This window comes from Pipra filicauda, unplaced genomic scaffold (genome assembly GCF_003945595.2).
Source record: "Pipra filicauda isolate LSUMZ 115617 unplaced genomic scaffold, ASM394559v2 scaffold169_size1572857_pilon, whole genome shotgun sequence".
Lineage (NCBI taxonomy): Eukaryota > Metazoa > Chordata > Aves > Passeriformes > Pipridae > Pipra > Pipra filicauda.
Window position 1 is genome coordinate 1042305 of NW_024104206.1, and position 18782 is coordinate 1061086.

Genomic DNA, 18782 nt, shown 5'->3' on the forward strand with positions numbered 1-18782 from the left:
AAGTTCACTTGTTTTAGATAAGTGCATGAAGTCACCAAAAGGCAGATTAATTTCAAAACTTCATGGCCTTCCTTTTTCCTTTTGTTTTTTTGAAATGTCGGTGAGGACCGAGAGCCAGACTAACAAACTCACCAAGAAAGGATAAACTGTTCACCCTGCCCAAAACAAAAATGCCTACAACTTTTCCCCCTCCCTTCCTCCCTCCTTTCCCGCCTCCATCCCCTCCCACGGTTCTCCTGGTGACGCCTCCCCTGAGCCAGCGTTACCTAATTTCTACACAAACACGCAGTTCCTATAAGCATCACCTTCAAGCAGCTCTGGCTGTCTGATCACACCTCGGTTTAGGGGAGCAGAGGCGAAGAGCTACTACTGAGGGGTTCTGCAAGGTAATCAACTCGTTGAATTTTTACTTTTTGTTTGTAATGCCTAACTAGTGTTTAAGTAGATGGACCAAGAAAAAACTCCTGGCAAACTGTCTTGCTGGAATTTGTCAGAGGAGAAAAGTCTCAGTACAAACTCAGAGACAGATTTAAGAACATTTTGGCTTGCTTGCTTCCTGCAGGGAAACAGAGGCAGTTTTTAAGATCAAGATCTAATGTAAACTAAAAAATCACTACTATTTCTTTTAGTCATTGGTGTAAGTTATAGGTGTTTAAACACACACGCATTCTGATTTAGTTTCAGTTCATCACATTAGACAGATCTGGTGAGCAGCAGTCCCCCGGGACCATGTTCCAGCTGTTTCACTCGGCTCCCCACTGGCTGCATGGCTTTCTCTCCAGCCATACTGCTGCAAAACATCCTGAATTCTTTGTACCTTCCTGTACGTTTGCAGGCTCTAAATTGCCAAGATGCTTCTGATTCTTTCTCTGGTCACTGGGCTCGCCCTGTCTGCTTCCGGTGTCCTGGCAGACAAGGAAACTGATCCACGCCAAGAGTCATTGCGTGAGATACAGAAACAAGTGAATGACCTCTGGCAGAGTTTGCTCTATCCGGTAACACGTGGTAACGAGACTGATGGGATGGTTTATGCCACTTGTGAAATGAAGCCCAGCTCCAAAATAGATGCCGACAAGCCACAGGTGACTGGACAAGTCTTATTCAGGCAGTATTACTCATATGGAAGATTGGAAGCTATTTTTTACTTGGATGGGTTTCCAGTGGATAACAATCAATCTAGCAGAGCTATACACATCCATGAGCTTGGAGACCTCAGCAATGGCTGTGATTCTACAGGAGGACACTATAACCCTTTCAGAGTGAATCACCCCCGTCACCCAGGGGATTTTGGCAACTTTCTTCCTAAGGAAGGCAAAATCAGAAAATACAAAACAAATCTCTTTGCCACGATCTTTGGTCCATATTCCATCATGGGCAGATCTGTTGTGATCCATGAGCAGGAAGACGACATGGGCAAGGGCAATAATAAGGCCAGTTTGGAAAATGGAAATGCTGGGAAACGTCTGGCCTGCTGTGTGATTGGGATATGCAACAAGAACTTGTGGGAAGAGAAACTGCCTGAGGTTACAGACAAGAAGAAGAGAGGGCTCAACAAACGTACACAGAACCAGGCTTAAGTGAAGGCTAAAAGTCCGCTACAGCCTGGGCAGCACAAGGTGACTCAGGCTGCACCGCTGATCACTAAGATATATGGCTAAAGGATTCCTGTTTCCATCTGCTTGCTCCTCTATGAAATGCATATCACTTTGTAGAGCGTCCTTTCTGTAAGCCTATCAATAAAAACAGCATCAACTCAACATTGTGATGTGTTTTCTTGAAGACAAAAGATTCTATTTTATGCAGTTTGGGAGTTGAATGCGTGTAAGTAAGAGCGCTGATGGATATGGTCAACAGACTAAAGAGTCTGTGCTGTAAGGGGCTCTTAAGGGATTCTAAAGGAAAAAAAGTTACTAAGCAAGAATTTGCCTCTCACTAGATGCTATTCTGTATTTAGCTGCAAACCCGAAAAGAAAAAAGGTCTTTATGCTTTTAACAGTGTTGGGTGTTGTGTTGCAAGACCTTCGTAATGGACTTCCCCTAGAAATGAGGGAAAGTACAGACACTTCTGTGTTGAACTTTAGATCCATTTTGTTATTCCAGTTGTACAAGCCTCTAGTTTGTGCCTGTTTGTAACCAAGTTGTATACAAAAGTTTTAATGCTGCTTAGACAAGACAAAGTTAGCAGATCAGAGAGAAATACTATTTTCAAAGCCAAAAAATACCAAGTGTTTTACTTCATACAAATACGTAGGAAGTAAATCAGTCAGTTTAGGCTGGGAGAAGTGACAGTGAAAAGATTTGTTGCATAATTTTCAGAATTAAAACTCTCACTCAATAAGGCTTTATTTTTTTAATGTAACACAACTCAGTAAGAATATTAAAACACCATCCCATGGCTATGAATCATCTGATACTGAGAAAAGGAACCAAGCAGGTAGAACAAGCATATCGGGAAATGTTTTTATTAAAGATGACAAAATGTATTAATACAGTTTAACCATGTTGTGCTGTTAATCCACGCAGCAACAAAAAAGAGGTTTGCAAATAAATTAAACTGCATAATTTAGAAAGCAAACTGCAAAACAGAAGCTGGTAAACAAAATGTTATCTTTTAGAAATGTAGCAGACTTTCAGCTTAATCGCAGTTAAGATTTTGAAATACATTCCTGAGCTCATAGGGATTAAAGAAATTCCAGTCTTTATTATACAAATTCCCATATGCTTAAAAATAGTCTCACTTACAAAAGAAGCAGCATTCTAAAAGAATGCTTCTTAATCTGTCATTTTCACACACTTATTTTACAAATTCAGTGAACATTGTTTTTCCAATAACCACAACATGATACTTTCAAATGAAATCCTTCCCACAGATAATGCATGAATTCACTTTTAGGTGAGACAATCTCCTTAAAATCAGTTTGTGAAATGTACCTTCGCCATATCCCTGCCACAACAGTCCCTTCCCACTTTGCTTCCCCAAAGCCCAACACCAAAAAGGCTTATATGTGTGGTTGTGATTTCTTCGTTTCTAAAGAACTAGAAACAGGGAACACAGGTCTAAAAAAACCCCCAAAGCAAAACAAACAAAACCATTTCCCTCAAACCTAAGGTATGTTCATTCCACAACAAAACACTAATTAAATTTACTGGGGAAAAAAACCCCCATTGTTCTAATAGCACAATGATATCAATTAAAGCAATATCCGAGGAAGTTACTGACAAGAATATTTAATTACCTAGAGCAGCAACAACATCTCACTTTTACAAGTGTCCTGGCTTTGAAGTCTTGTGTTCCTGGGAGGAGGCTAAAAACGTAGCTAAGATACACATTTGCTAGGACAGGAAGGAGAGGGGCAGTATTGCAGCAGTGACATTGCACTGAAAATGAGGTTTTCAGAGATCTAGGCATCTTACTGGAATTCAGTGATTGCAAAGATAAAAATGGCATCTAAGAGAGAGAATGGTATGAGGACAATTACCAAGATGTCCTAATTGTTGGGTTGGTACATGACTATGCTCTCACAGAAAAGACATAGTTGAAAAGAGTCAACAAATGAGGCATTAAAAAGCTGTTGGTCTAGCACTGCTTCTACCTGCTCAAATTTTTACACCAAATTCTTCACTAACTAATAGCATTAACTGGCCGTTAAGGGACCAGGAGCAAAATGCTCATTCACCATCTCTGGGTCAGGAAAGACACAGGACAGGGAACGAGTAAAAGATTTCTGAGCTCAACTACGTGAAATCTTGACCTTATTTGCTTGCCTCAGTTCTGACTGATTGATATTTAGCATTGATATTGAGTATTGATATTTAGCTCTGTGAAAGATGGAAAAGAACACATCTTGAATAAAATGCTACGTAACATGACATTCAGGCACTAAAGGAAAAAATCCTGCCACATTCTCTTGGAGATTTCAGTTTCTTCAGCTATTTCTCTTCTGACTGTCACACAAAGGAGTCAATAGTGCAGTCAGTTTCAATTACTGGGAACAGCCCAACAGTCTTTCAAATATTTAAACTCTTCTTGGTTTTTTTCAGGTAATAAGGAACTTAAATGGTGATGAGGATAATGAAATAAAAACTTTTTACTGCTTCATGTCCTTAATACACCTAAATATACAAGTAGCTTTTGTTCCTAAGGGCTGCTGCTTAACATCAGTGGAATGCTGCAATGTCCCATAACCTTTAAGGAGAGAGTAAACATATTTGAGGAGCGCTGGGAGTATGGCTTTATATCCTGCAGACAGACACTGAAAGGGTTACACAAATGCACCTGCTAGGGAAAACACATGAGAACAGAGACAAGCCACATTTTTCACCTTCCCACTATCACCCCTTATATTTATATGTAATAATTTACATACAGCCTTTCTTCTGCTGAATACAAACTGTTCATGGACTCTGACACCTTGATTATGGCAACACCTGCTAGCTCATCTTCCACATACAGAAGAGTTTGTCAGTACTGCTAATATAAACTCTCCTTATTCAGTAGCTGGCAAGTGGGCTGTAAAAATTTGCAGCTGGCAGTTATTTGTCAAAGAAGTACTCAATCTGGGAGGGATTTTCCTTTTTATTAGTAGTATTTTATTAAATTTGGTTTAATTCTCTCTGATTGGTTTCAAGTTCTAGGAATGAGAAATGAACATTTACAGACAATTAGGTCCCAAGCCAGCAGAAAAATTGCCTTGACGGCTGCTGGCCCATAGAAGCTCCACAGCTGCTGAGAGTATTCCTTGTGCTACAAACAGGAGAGGAAGGACCTGCCTCCCCTTCTCCAACAGCTGCTAACTTCAACGTTAAGTATTCCCTCATTGCTGCCTTCCTAGAAGCACAGTGGCACAGCTCCAGCATCAGGATTGAGCTAGAGAATGACACAGCAGCCTCCCTTTTCCCCAGTTATTATAGGAATGTTTTCCTATGACTAAACATCTTCAAAAGAAGAAGTTTAAGAAAGTGGCAACAATGCAAATAATCCTTCTACCATACCATAGACTTGTGAAATGAAGAGGAAAGGAAGAGTTATCCTTAATTCCAAATCATAGGAAAATAAAAAAAAAGACACAGATTCCTTTAGAAAGGAGAACACAGATGGAGTTGGCTGAAATCTACCACCTGTTAACTCAGCTTGAGGGCTGTTCCAGCTCCTGTAAGTTGAGGAATGCAATTCCAGTAACCGAGAGAGCCAAGTAGGTGGACAGGGCATCACTGGTTCTCCTCTTGCTGTTTTTCTTGCTTTGGAACAGCAGTGCTGTTTCACTCAGTAAGACTTCTGGCTTCTCTGATGATATTTCCTTCAGAGCTTCATTAAATTGGGTTCTCAGTATCTGGTGAAATAACTCCCTTCATTTTCATGAGATGAGCTGGGAGAGGGAAGGAAAAATTTTGTACAGTTGACAAAACATAAAGGTATAAAGGTTTGTAATTAGAGAACTATATACATGCAGGGATAGCTTTCAGAAACTCCCTGCAGAGGAACAGTGATCTTATTTCAAGGATGTACTTTTACAGTCACTATACGTAAAGAGAACCAGAATGCAGTCTGAGAAAGAAGCAAAACCTTGCAGCCTTAAGATGCTTCTCAATTTATCACCCTTGAGAGACACTTCTAACCATAAAACACAGTCCAGCGCTAGGACCATACATGTTACAGGAGCCTAGTGATAACATGATAAATCATTATCATTGGCCTCTTTGCTACACTAATGTAAATTACATCAATCCATGTAGAAACTTCAAATCATTACAAAAACCCAACATGACTAAACCTCGTCACTAATTCTTTCCCTTAGGTAATTTACAGTTTTGGTACATTACAACCAAAACTAACAGAAAGAGATCTTTTAAAAAAAATATTAACAGTTCAATGTAAAATAACCAACCCTACGGCACACTGTTTCACTGATCATATTTGCAACAGCACAGACATTGCAAAAGGATTACAGTGAGATGCTCAAGGGCCTGGATTTCGTACCTCAAGCAAAACTGTTATCCAAATATTCACAGTTTTTGGCAGCATCAGATGGTTTCTTGTTTTCAGATTCAGAGAGCTCCTCAAAGCTGTTATTTGTGTCTGCAGTTGTAACACTGAGCCCTCCATGCCTTCCAGGGTCTTCAGCATGCACCACATCCACGGAGCTGCTATTTTGATCCCCTCTTTCATTTGGAATTTCACAGTTGCTCTCTGAGGTTTCATCATTGTCTTCCAGGGCCTCGGTTTCACCTGTTTGTTCATTCTCAGAGTTTGAGGGATCTGTGGGGTCAGATGGGTCAGGGCTGGAAAGTGGGAACTCTCCCTCTGATGAACCATTAAGCTCTGCTCCAACTACCACGTTCTGCTCCCCTGCAGAAGTGCCTGCTCTTTTCCCTTCCAGTTCCGCAACTGTCAGTTTAATTATCTGACTTCCAAGCCTGTTTATTTCTTCTTCCTCAGAAGGTAGCTGGGGCAAGGAAGGATAAAAATGTTTATTTTTGTTTCTGTTATTTAAATTTGTTCCCTCTGGAGCTGGAGAATCACTTGCAACAGCACAAGTTTCATCACATTCTCCCTTCTGTTCTGCTGAAAGAGAAATGGAACAGTGAAATGCTTGAGACAGTTACAGGTATTTTTTATATATCTGATCTGAAGAGTGTCACCACTAATGCCAGACCACAGAGATGTTTACTTTAGTAAGGAATTTTTAAGAGTTCTTCCCTGTCCCCTCCCAGGCCCATTTCTTAGATGATAAGCAATCAGCACTAAGTTTCTTGCTGGATCTGGCCCTGTTTTGGAGCCTGTCTTTCCCCAACACCAACAATTCTAGGAGTCAGTCAATACCATACTGTAGAACAGCAGGGTCAGGCAAATTTTTTCAAAGGAATATCAACTCCAAGGAAGGCACTTAGCTATGGTAATTTTTGGCACAGCTTACAATTAATCCCCACATCACTACCACTTTCAGGGGTTAACACAAGCTTCATTTATTTGAAGCTTTTCACAGGCTTTCATCCAATAATGAAGTTTTGTTATTGGTCCTGCAATGTTTCTCCTAACATAAAAGATTATTTTGATTAGGGTAACAGCATGAAACAAAGCAGCAGTGGAAGAATTTTAAATATATCGTTATACCAAAAGGCAAACACTGAACAAAATGTCAGAATAGAGAAAACAGCAATGTGTAAACAAACAACTTTGTGAAAGAGGGAGAATTTGTCCTCATACCATTAGACAACAAAAGGCCTCATTGAAAATAAGCTTGCAAAGTGAAGTAAGAAAAATTAGGAAAGGCCAGAAGTATGGCTTCATTGACAGCTTAAAATGACTCTTGTCATGCAGATGCATTACATTTTAGTATGTAAGCAATTACTCTATTTTTCTCACAGGGATCCTGCCTCATGCAGGGCACAGGACAGCCCAGCTGCAGGGAGGACCAGCCTACTGTCTCTATCAGACCTGTCTCATTTATAATTTGGGAGCTACTGAGTGAGTGAGACAAGGGTTGGCATGAAGGGAATAGACACTCTTACAACCATTAAGGAAGCTAGGGATGCAGTGCTGAAGACCTGGAATTTAAGTCTGTGGGAAAGGTAGGGATAAATTAACTTTCAAAAGGTGATCACCCACTGGATCTAATCCTAATTATCTGAGCAGTCAGCTGGAAAACTAGGAGCTTGATGTGCAGGACTGCTCTGCTCACGTTGTATATCAAACTGCTCAAATAAGAGCCAAAATGCATGTACCTTAAACTGGCACTTGAAATTAGCAGGGACTCTACCTTATTCTTTGCATGCCTCAGTTTCCTCCCTCTTACAGTAGGATAACACCAACCTATCACCTTGCTGCAATTTGCTGATGATAAATTGTTTCTAAGCACTAAATCATCAGAGAAAAGTTCATAGAAAAATAGTACTGTTTTCTTCAGGAATGCTTGAAATAGCACCCAGGGACAATGCATTCAACAACGGAGCAGAAAAAAACCCTGAGTAGCTGTTCATTAACAGCTATGATACTCAAGTACAATCTACCCCACAACACTGGGCATCAGAAAAAGTGAGATTTGGTGACAAATACAGTGTTTAATTTATATGACTGTACTATGTCATTACGGAATTTCACACAGGAAATACACAGTATATCCTACAGACATCCACCATCTAGATTAACTGAAACAATGATAACAAGTACAGACTAAAGGAGGCTTTGATGAGACCAGGGTAAGCGGATAGATTGGATAAAAAAAGCCTGCAAAAGCCCTCTTGATTATCTGCAGATCTAGCTAGGGCAACACTTAATGCATTATAAGAAGTTCTGATAAAGATAGTATGTTTGTTCAAAAGCTAAAAACATTCCTTGGATCAAACAGACACAAAATATCAGTGGTACTGTTTAAAAGATTGCATCTGACCAATGTGACTTCAGGTCTAACACTTACAGATACAAAAGAATTTCATTGCTATTCTGATTATCAACTGTTTTCACTCAACTGATCATTCAATAATAGGAAAATAAAAGTAGTTTTGTTTTTATTTCAGTAATACTTTAAACCAAGAGCGTACTTGCTTGGTAAATGAAGGCAGATAAACGCATTCCTACGTTCTTCCCAGCTGCCAAGCTGCCCCAGATTTTGAAGGTACACGGTATAGATGAAAAATTGCAATATGCCCCAAGCTCTTAAAACTCAACAGCAGCCATTCTCTATGCAGAGTGGTACAAAAGGCACCAGTGCATCACTCCCATAGAGATGCTGAATGCAGAAGAGCTGTGTGACTCCAAGCACAAGGACATGCCCTACAGCTGAAAACACAGCGCTTCCTTTCCAGGTTTTTAAGGGAAGATAGCAGCCCCAAACACCCTTCAGAAAAAGCATCTGGAATAGCAGAACAGGTTACTGTTGCTCCACCTACTGCTTGAAGCTATGGCTTTCCCCGCGTGGCTGGTAGTATATATGTGCTCATCTATGTCACAGAAACGTTGGCCCAGTTTAATTATCACAGAAGCAAGTTTTGTCTGAGTTCTCACTGCAGGTTCTTAGTTACACTGGGACACAGGCAAGGAAAAAACCAAGCTGCTTGGGCAGGCAGAACAGTAATTTATTAACCTACTCCAGTTTTATGACAGAATTTCTGGGATCGGCCTTGGCTCTCGTTACGCTCAAGAGACGGAGAGGAGGAAAGAAGGTGACGACCTACTGGGAGCTGATTCTTCCTCTGACTGCCACAGGTTTAATCCTTACCTGCCTTTTACTCTCTAAGGTTGTTTTCTTCTGCTCCTCTCTTCCCCTCCCTATCTCTCAGGTCCTGCTCTACATCCCTTTGTTTATCCAGTCCCTACACTCACTCTGCCCATTTCTCATCCACCTTTCTATCTTTCTATCACATCTTGCTTTCACTGCCTTTCCTCACTCCTGTGCTCTGACCTCTGCTCAGAAAGATGCAGGTTCCCCCTCACTCAGACTTTCTGTCAATCCCCATGTACTCTAGTCCTTCAATCACTCGACAGTCCTGACCTCAGTCTTTCCTCTCTTCCAGGTTTTGTTCCCTCTAAGTTTGTATTGTCTTGAAGGAACTCTGCATACAGAGTTTTACCAGCACTGGTAGCACAAAGAAAGCTCAACAGAATCATTGGTTTGTTTTTCATTGTTTTTAGCAGATGAGATTTGAAAGTGAATCATTTAGAATGGGGTGAAAACTGCAGCCTTTTTTCTCAGGGTGGAAACCTTTTCCCCACATTTCAAATTCCTTTCAATTATAGATACACTAAATTCTTGCATGTTTAAAAAAACCCCAAACTCCAAACAAACGAAAGACAAAAAAGCCCACCAAAACCATGTGGTCATCAGTATTTAACACCAAAAAAAGTCATTTGGCTGTCATAAAAAAAAAGTCAGCTGAAGTAGAAAACACAGCATGGAAAGCTTCAGCACAGAGGTTTGACAGTGTTACAAAGCAACAGCAACAGGGTCTGATGAGATGTGACAGGCAGATCAGACTGCCTGTCTGATCAGCCTGTAATCACAACTGTAATACCAGCCTCACCTAGGACAAATACCTAAAGGAAAGAGCCTAATACCACCAAGTAAATACCTTCAGTAACTGCAGATTTAATTAAAAATCAACAATTAAGTAGGCAAAAAAAATATTTATGAGTTATTATTACTCACCAGAGAGCTATTCACTATAGTTTCAATTCTTATTTTTAGCAAAAATATCAGCTGATCAAGATCATAAAAAAAGATCAGTCTGGCTGTCAAGTTTTATCAGATGATGACATGGATTATAAAGTCAAAATTAAGCCACCATCTATTTAGTTTCAGGACTAACAAATAAATTGTTTATGATACTTCATGGTTAGCTGAGAAAGATCTGGGCATACCAAAATGTTATGCTCATTAAAGAGCTTATCCAAACGCCAATAAGCAAGCATAATAATCCATCTCCTATCCATAATGAAAAACTAAGGGGAAAAAAAATCAAGGTTATCAGCAAAACACTATCTTCTGCTACTGTAAATTAAAGTTAAGCTTGTTTTTGGAGCGATGTTAAAGCTTGCCATTGGAGAAGGATTTTTAACAAAACACATGCAAGACTATAAAAAAGTAGTTTGTCCAGGAAAATGAGTTGGGTATTTCAATTTACCGGGCACAATCAGGAACCCATTCATCTAGATATCACCTATAATGCAGGAAAGCGCTAAGCCAGTTCCACAGACTGCTTCCTACACTGCATTTTAACTGAAGGAAAAAGCGCAGGAGTCAGTTAACTGTAACACAGATGGCATGAATAACTTCTCACAGTATCAGGTTACCTGGCTGGAAAATTCTTTGAGGTGTAGGGCCTGATCTCTAGTCCTGTGCAATCTATTCAACAGTAATTTTTCAATTGTGTCTTTGCTATTTGTACTGGGACCACCTGGCTGTTTTACTTTTGGATGATTTATTCAATCTCTGTGACCACTGAAAATTTGCCTTCTGCTATCCCAGCATGAAAATTTATTACGTTTTATTTGGAAAGAAATGAGTGCTCAGCTCTCATCATGTTCCTTACGTTCCAGGTGCTCACCTCGTACTTCAGCTTTCTGTGGCTTATCAGTAAAAGACAATGGTGACCTGGAGCGCTGCAGCACGGGCAAGGTTGGGTCACTGAATGTTATCGTATCCTTTCCACCTGGAACAATCTCAGTGTTAGAACCAAGAATCCACCAATTACATCCATTGTGCACTAATGATATCCAAACATATCCTACAGAAGTACAGAACAGGAGAAGCATCTCAAATGATCCTTTTTAGAGCATGGAAAAACCCCTCTGTACTGGATCTGGAACATACAAGTCAAATGCAGAACAGGTCTATGTTTTTACCTGCAGTGCTGAGTAAAGGCCAGATTTCGAAAGACCAGGTGCTGTATGCAGCAAATGCTATTAAGCAATTAGCATTCCATTACAAATATTAATAATCAGATCATACCAAAAGTTTTATAAAGAATAATGGATCATTTGCATGCTATTACCAGCAGGTGTTCAGCACTGACTCTTTACTCTGTATTACTCTGCATCATGTGATACAAGAAGGTTCATAATCATGTCGTTTTACACTTCAGGCTTACATATTATTCTACAATACTCCCTTAATAAATACTAAAAGCTTAGCATAACTAAGAACTGAGGGAGCAAACAAGTACACATTGCTGGGGAACAGGAGAGATTTTAATCTGAAAATTACAAAAACATTTCTGAGCATTTTCGTTTTAAACCAAATGGGAAAGGGCAATTTTCCAGCTCTTTTGCAGACAAAATAATGCAAGAAACTCTTCATCTGAGAACTCTGCTGTAGATGCCTAGTCTTTACATATTCTAGCAATACAAACAGCAACACCTGCAGATCCTTTAGGAAGTACTACACTATTTAGGATGGTCATGTTTTTAGCGACTGACACTACCTTAAACCTAGAGAGGAAACAGCAGGAAATGTGCAAGATCAGCTGAGTGTGGTGTTTGCGTGGCCTCCAGAACAACTGCCAACCCATAAGTAATGGCTGGGGAGGCAGCAAGCTACTGCCCTATTCATCTCCATGAGAACGGACATTTATGTAACAACCACTTCTCCCCTCTAAATCTGTTTGCACCTTTCACCTTAATGCAACATCCTAATCTAATCACCCATCCAAGACAAAGACTTTCAAAAGAGCACCGGGTCAGGAAATACTTGGAATAAATCCAGCTCTGAGAAAGTTCTGGTAACTACTGGGGAATAATAAAAGTGAAGCTGTTCCCATGGAGTCTAATGGGATGACCCCAATCCCTAACTACTTTTGAAGGCACTGGCTGCAAATACATTGATCCTGAAGGTATTAATGATGTTTTTATACCGTTATCCTTATGTTGGGCAATACACTGCAGCAATATGAATGCAATTAATGCTTTTGAAACATGGATCTTGTCAAGCTTTGATCCCTGATGTATGCACCAGAATTCTGCCTTTGCCACAGTCAGTAATAAAAAACAATATTAACTAGCAGCAAAGAGGAGAACCCCCCCCCCAGTGTAAGGCAAAATTGTTTAAAAACAAAAAAAAAGGCAAACCAAATCCGATGGCTATTTCAAAATGCAAAAGCCCCTAGATGAATGTACTTTCCTGTAACAGTGAAGGAATTTTGTACTGGAAGAAATAAATCATACAGGGAAGAACTAGTGAAAACACCCAACAGATAGTCACACCAGTCAAAAGCAGCCACATATCCAGAAAGATACAAAAGAATCCAACAGAGGAAGTAAAAAGATGATGAATAAAAATATTGAGGGGAGGTTTTAATAGGAAAGTAGAAAGCAGAGTATTTTTTTTAATTTAATAAAAAAAGTAAAGCCTGAGCTGAAGTTCCTGAAGATTGCAAGACAAGCTTCAAAAAAGATATTTCTTGACTTCCAGCCAGCATTTACACAGTAAACACATTTACTTTCACATTTTTCTCTGAAAACCAATCTGGTTACAGAAAATAAAGCTAAGCTCAGTATCCACACATCTTAACAATAGATGTGGCTCAAAGAGTCTGATGCATATTTATTTATTAACAGCGACTCATATCCATTCATGAAGGAGGGACATAGGGGTACTGCTACACTACATTCTGAGAATCAGGATCTGAAGTTGGATTACACACAAGGAATTTCAACTATCTGCTCTGTAAACTCAATTTCATAACCTTCATGTTCCTCTAATGAATTTTTCAAGAACTTTAGTGAAAAGTATACTGATTTCAAAACACACAGAAGTTTTCAGTAGTAGTAAATTTTTCATTTTCTTCTCCAGGGTTGGGTATCCTCTTATAGCCTCTGCTGCACCCCACACCACTATAAGTGGCTGCAGCCACAGCAGCTGCTGAGCCCATTAACTCTCCCTTGCCCCTGCTCCGCGCCGATTACTGCAGAGCAAGAGGCAGCCCTGAAACTCTCTTATCATCCCACACAGGAAAAGGATGAGTCATGGATGGTTCTTTTCTAACAATTTTTTCCAGTGGAAACCTGGAATTTTCTGGAAATGATATATTTAAAAAAATTACAGTATAACTTATCTGAATGTCTAGTGACATCAAATTGTGAGAGGAATAAGGTGGTGTTTACTGTATACTATTACTGAATACATTTAACATATTATGTGTGCATATCTGAACCACAATGTACCCAAGACAAAACAAAGAATTAAACGTTTCTGTGAACATCACATTCTCTGCTCCCTTCTCAAGGCAAGAAGGATCATAAAAAGATAATCAAAGCCAAATCTATGCCCAAGCTTGCTTTCTTTTCAGCAATGAAAACAAACCGCATAAGAGATTCATTTAATTAAAGCCCGTTTTCCAAGCAGGGGAATCTAAAGTCTGTGGTAGGCAGAACTTCTACAGAAAATGAAATACGATACTGGTTTCACCTTTTCAAAAATTAAATATGCGCTTCCTCTTGATTTAGTTTCCCCTTAGTTCATTCATACATTTCTCAAAAAGCAGATGACAAATATGTCACCTAACAAAAAGTCAGAAGCCTTCAAAATCTTTCTTCAATAGGATCGAGTATATTAACACCATTTGGAAGATATTATTATCATGGTGACAGTGGATGTTATAAATGTTATATGAACAGTGATGTCCAAGTAGGAACATTAACTTCAGATTAAAAACCTGAAATTTATGATGTGCATTTCTTTCAGTGCTAGAATGAACATCAGCTTTTATCTGCATTTTTTTTCAACGATGAAAACTTCCAATCACAACCAAGTAATATTTTTTCGCTCTGGATTTAAGACTAACTAGAAGAGATACTCCCCATGTTCTGCTCCTCACCCAAACCAACATTCAGCCGCAAAATCCACTGTGGTATTCCCACACTATTTGTTACACACTGCTGTTTTACAGAGCAGAAGCTTTACATGCTCTAAAAGAGAACTGGTGACCCACCAGGTGTTGCAATGCTCTTTCTGACCACCTCGGGATTAGTGTGCACTTGGAAATAAAAGTGCACTTCTGAATTAAAAAGCAAGCAACAAATCAACAAACCTTGGGCCTCAACAGAACTTGCAATCCAGTGTAAAAGTCCTTTAGAACTTTTAAGATCATCCTCTCTTACTATTTTCCTTAATGTAAATGAATTGTCATGTGGAGGAGCCTCTATTTCTCCTGTTGTCATCTAACTCATTTGACTGAACATCTTAATCTGCTGGATAGAAAAATGTTCAGATAACATTTCCATTTCCATTTATTTACATGCAGCAACAATATTTAACGTACTGCTAAAATCAGTCACTAAAAATATATGTTAAGCAGAACCTACTCCCAAATCCCACTGAGACATTGTAGCTCAGGCCTTCAGGCAGCAAAAGAAAGGAAGGAAAAAGACAGTTGTTATTATATAAACATTAATTTCTTTTCTTACCTACACAGATCAACAGTGGTGCAAGAAGTTTCCACTTCCATTTTTTAAAATACATTTTGCAAAGATTAGAAATGCTGCATTTATTAGTGTAAAAATTTCACGGAACACTATTTTTGAAAAACAAACCAAAACAAACAAACCCCTACGGTACCTTGAACCAGTGAGTTTATAATACACATCTGTACTAATGTACAAAACTGCTTTAGCACGGTCTTAGACAAATATTTCACTGACATCTTTTGGAGAATATGGGAGGGACAAATGCACTAAAGCACACTATGCCTGTTAGGTGCCTAACTGAGGAGTAATCCATGGAAACAAATTTGGGACCTGTAGTTCTGGAAAGAGTCAAGAAGAGAGCCGGTTCCAGAGAGGTGATTGAGAATGCCCACAATGGGCAAGCTGAAGTGGAAACACACCACATCAGCCCAAACAGATGAACAGCGTAGGTTTGTCCCAGGGGCTCTTCAGCTCTGTTAAATGTTTTCTTCTAGATGTAAAAGTTAGGTAGAAAAAACACAGAGCCAAAAACCTAGAAGCCTAAACCACATTCACTCCCACCCCCAGCAGCACTGATAGGAAGCTGTAAAAACAACAAAGCCTAATGATGCAAACACCAACAATGGAGTAGCATAATTTACAGTGGTTAAAGAAGACACAATTAGGGGTAATGGGAAGAAAAGAAGCAAAAAAGTAAATGTAAATTAAATATTGCACATTTTCCTAACAATGAGGTCTATTAGGAAGCAGATTAATCTCCCATTACTTGAGTAATTCAAAACCAAATAGAATACTTAAGACACTACTGGGAATAAACCTGTTCTGGAGAGATGGACTGGAAAATTTATGACCATTTACATTTCCAGTTTCTAAGAGTTTATGATTCTACAGAAAAAAATTTTAAAAACAGTGAAAAAATCCATGGAAGTTACAAGAAGTACAAAATTAATAAATAAAATTTGTTGAAAAACATAATGGTCAATAACCTGTGTAATATTTTATACAATGTTTAAATAAAACAGTTTCCTTTTGTTTTGTCTGCAGTCTATGGAAATAATTTGATTATTCCCAACACTTAAATCCTTTTTTTCAGTATTTTTCAGTTTTTTTCCAATGCATATTGGACTTAAGAGTTAAAAAGCTTAGTGATTTTTGGTTTCAACTTAATAAATATTAGACATTTCTAATTTTGCAAATGTGCTGAAAAGAACATTTGCAAAATAACCATCATTAAAAAAAATTATAGCCAAACTTTTCTTAAATGTAAATATACCCTTGAAAACTAAATAATGCAAGCTATTGTCTTGAATTTTTACTAACCTGGAAGACTCCACAAGCCAGCAATTTCCAAAGTTCTTAATTTCTTTTCTAGTTCTGCCACTCGATTACCTAGAATTCTTCAGAAAAAGAAGAGTAGTTATACTAAGGTAACCAAAGTGCAATTGCTTACACCTTACAGCTGAATTTTTAATTTGCTACTTAACTAGCGCAGTAAATCTGTATACAGTCATCTCTTTTCACTAAAAGCAATGGACAACCTCCCCCAGAGTTAAAAATTAAATATATTTGTCTAATCTCTCCCATGGTTTAAAAAAAAAAAAAAAGGCCTAGGATGTACTGGACTTTCAATCTTTGCCATTCAGTAAAGACAAAGAATAGCAACTCACAGTATTTCTACCTCCTTGCCTGCAAATATCACTTTATTTCTCTATAGCTAAACCCAGAAGGTAAAAGCTACACAGACAAAATATGGAAAATTCAAGACAACATCTAGATTGATTCTGAAGTTCCAAGACACAATTTTGGCCTAGTACTTTATTCAGAGAGGTTTCTCTATCACTAAGATTGCTTAAAATGGCAAGGAATACTTTTTCCACTATACCATTTTTTTAGTATTGAACTGTTTTCTCCTTTACTAAAAAGCTTTAAGCCCTTTGGTGCCTTTATCACCCTCTCTTAGTTTTCACTGCATTCCTTGGGTCATCTCTTCTTTTGTATCTGATTTCATACACAAATACTATTTGCAGTTAGCTCTCCTGCAGGATTTAACTTTTAGTCTTAATTCTCTCCCCAGATCAAATGAGAGATTTCTATCTTGCAAAGAAAGCTCTTTTCTCCAATGAATTTTTGAAAGTGTTTCACAGGCACAGCAAGTCTCCTGGAGTCAGAAGTCTTTAAATAAATCCCGAACAATACTCAACAGACTGAGAAACCTAGACGAGGCAGCAATTCTAAACATGACAGCACGGATTATGGACAGCAGGTTTTACTCATCAAATTACAGCAACAGGATAAGTCAGTTAAATTTGAACTGAATGCTGAGAAGCAGCATATCACAACACAGCAAGGCAACAGTATCTTCCCATGCACATCAGAGCTGTGTAATACTGCACTGGAGCTCTCCAGCGAGGGCTTTATGCGCAGACATTTGAGCGTACTGGGAATGTCATTACTGACAAGATGGCAGATTCTGGGAAGGACATGAAGAATAGCAAACCCAGCAAATATCAAAGGGGCTAGAAAAATTGATTAACAAGGACTAAGTATTTTTGAAATCTCTACTGTGAGGGCTATGCAATGACACAACAAAAGCCTATAAGTATTTTAAAGACTACAAAAATATCAAGATGAGAGACGGAACATAAAACAGAAAGAGAAAGCTTATAATAAACATCAAAGAAAGCACTGAGAGGTACAGGGGTATGTCAGCTAAAAAGCAAACAGTTCATCACATTCAAAAGCAGAGAAGACATTTGGAAGCAGTTGTGTTTATTTCCCCACTGAAACTCAGTAATCCAGTATGTTACCAAGGTTATGATGGATCTATTACTGTCTTCTCCAATAAAAAGCAAAATTATTCAAGTCTAGATTTCACTTTCAGAATGCTTTCCATCTGGTATGAAAGATTCAGCCTTAATAACTCTATTTTCATATCCCAGAGTATGGCCTGACATCCAGCAACTGCGCTCTGCAGCACAGCGCAACAGCTGACAGGGAAAGGCACAGAGCAGCTTTCCGGGAGCTCCACCTTGCACACAGGGAGCCCATTCCCACCTTCCTGCCTAAGGCCTCACCAAGGGTCAGCTGAAGGACATGGAGTTCCCCAGGCTTAGAGGGGCAGGGAACAGAGAGATCATGCAAGACTTCTTTCACAGCATGTTGGCTCAGGCAGGGAGCTGACAAAACAACATTGATTTGGCTAATGATTGTCACCACAAATGAGTCAGAAGTTCAGCACTTCTGCCAGGAAAAGAAAAAAATCCTTATTATTTTAGTAAGAATTCCACCAGTAGTTCCAGGATAAAAAAAGGGGGAAGGATGCTACCCTCCCTTCCAGCTAGCCATACCACACAAGGAAACTCAACCCTCTGTATCAAGTTATTACTACTGCTCCTGTTATTTAGGCAACAAGAGCAAAGTCACTTTTCTCTTGCTTCTCTTAAATTTTGTAATTCATTTATCAGCTGTACCACACTATTTCTAAAGGTTTCGGAGAAAATATATCCTGATAATACCTACTGAATTCTCAGAAGAGGTGCTGAGCTATTTTTTAACCTTTGTTGCAGGTTCTCACATAGAAGGATCATTCTGCGTCTCGGAACAATGGTTGGCAAAAGCAGAGGACAATACTTAACCCCGCTCCTTTCATTCAGGAAGAGAGCAAAATACACTCAGTGATGAGTATGATTCTAGTTTGCCTCAAAAAAACATTATCTCAAGAGAGGTATGAGAGAAATAAATCCTAAATAAAGCTGTAAGTTCTTATAGAAACATATTTTGAAAGATAAATGTGTAAGCAATTCTGAACACAATGTGCTTTTTCGCATTTCTTTCTTTCTCCTCTGACCTCCAGATAATTTGCCACTTCCATATCTGCTGTGGGAAG

General features: G+C 38.9%; 2 protein-coding genes across 6 annotated transcripts in view; one reads left to right on the forward strand and one right to left on the reverse strand.

Moving 5' to 3' along the window:
* The first annotated feature begins 263 nt into the window (after positions 1 to 263).
* On the forward strand, positions 264 to 1757 carry SOD3 (superoxide dismutase 3). Its single transcript, XM_027713811.2, has 2 exons — positions 264 to 386; positions 836 to 1757. Exon 2 carries the CDS (start codon positions 852 to 854, stop codon positions 1575 to 1577), a length of 726 nt encoding a protein of 241 aa, XP_027569612.1. The 5' UTR covers positions 264 to 386; positions 836 to 851; the 3' UTR covers positions 1578 to 1757.
* Positions 1758 to 2335: 578 nt separating this feature from the next.
* CCDC149 (coiled-coil domain containing 149) overlaps positions 2336 to 18782 on the reverse strand; it is a 51391-nt gene continuing 34944 nt past the window's right edge. Inside the window, exons 10-14 of one of the 5 annotated variants that reach the window (XM_027713763.2) lie at positions 16217 to 16293; positions 14795 to 14827; positions 11041 to 11145; positions 5978 to 6559; positions 2336 to 5366 (exon numbers count right to left, since the gene is read on the reverse strand). In XM_027713763.2, the coding sequence (XP_027569564.1) occupies positions 5979 to 6559; positions 11041 to 11145; positions 14795 to 14827; positions 16217 to 16293 (796 nt within the window). In that variant the 3' untranslated portion in view covers positions 2336 to 5366; position 5978. Of the gene's footprint in view, positions 5367 to 5977; positions 6563 to 11040; positions 11146 to 14794; positions 14828 to 16216; positions 16294 to 18782 lie in introns of all 5 variants that reach the window. The other 4 variants (XM_027713762.2, XM_027713765.2, XM_039379474.1 and 1 more) reach the window with 4 other exon arrangements.

What these genes read in the sequence shown, in the direction of transcription:
- SOD3 (XM_027713811.2), top strand. Translation starts at nt 852, where the DNA reads ATGCTTCTGATTCTTTCTCTGGTCACTGGGCTCGCCCTGTCTGCTTCC.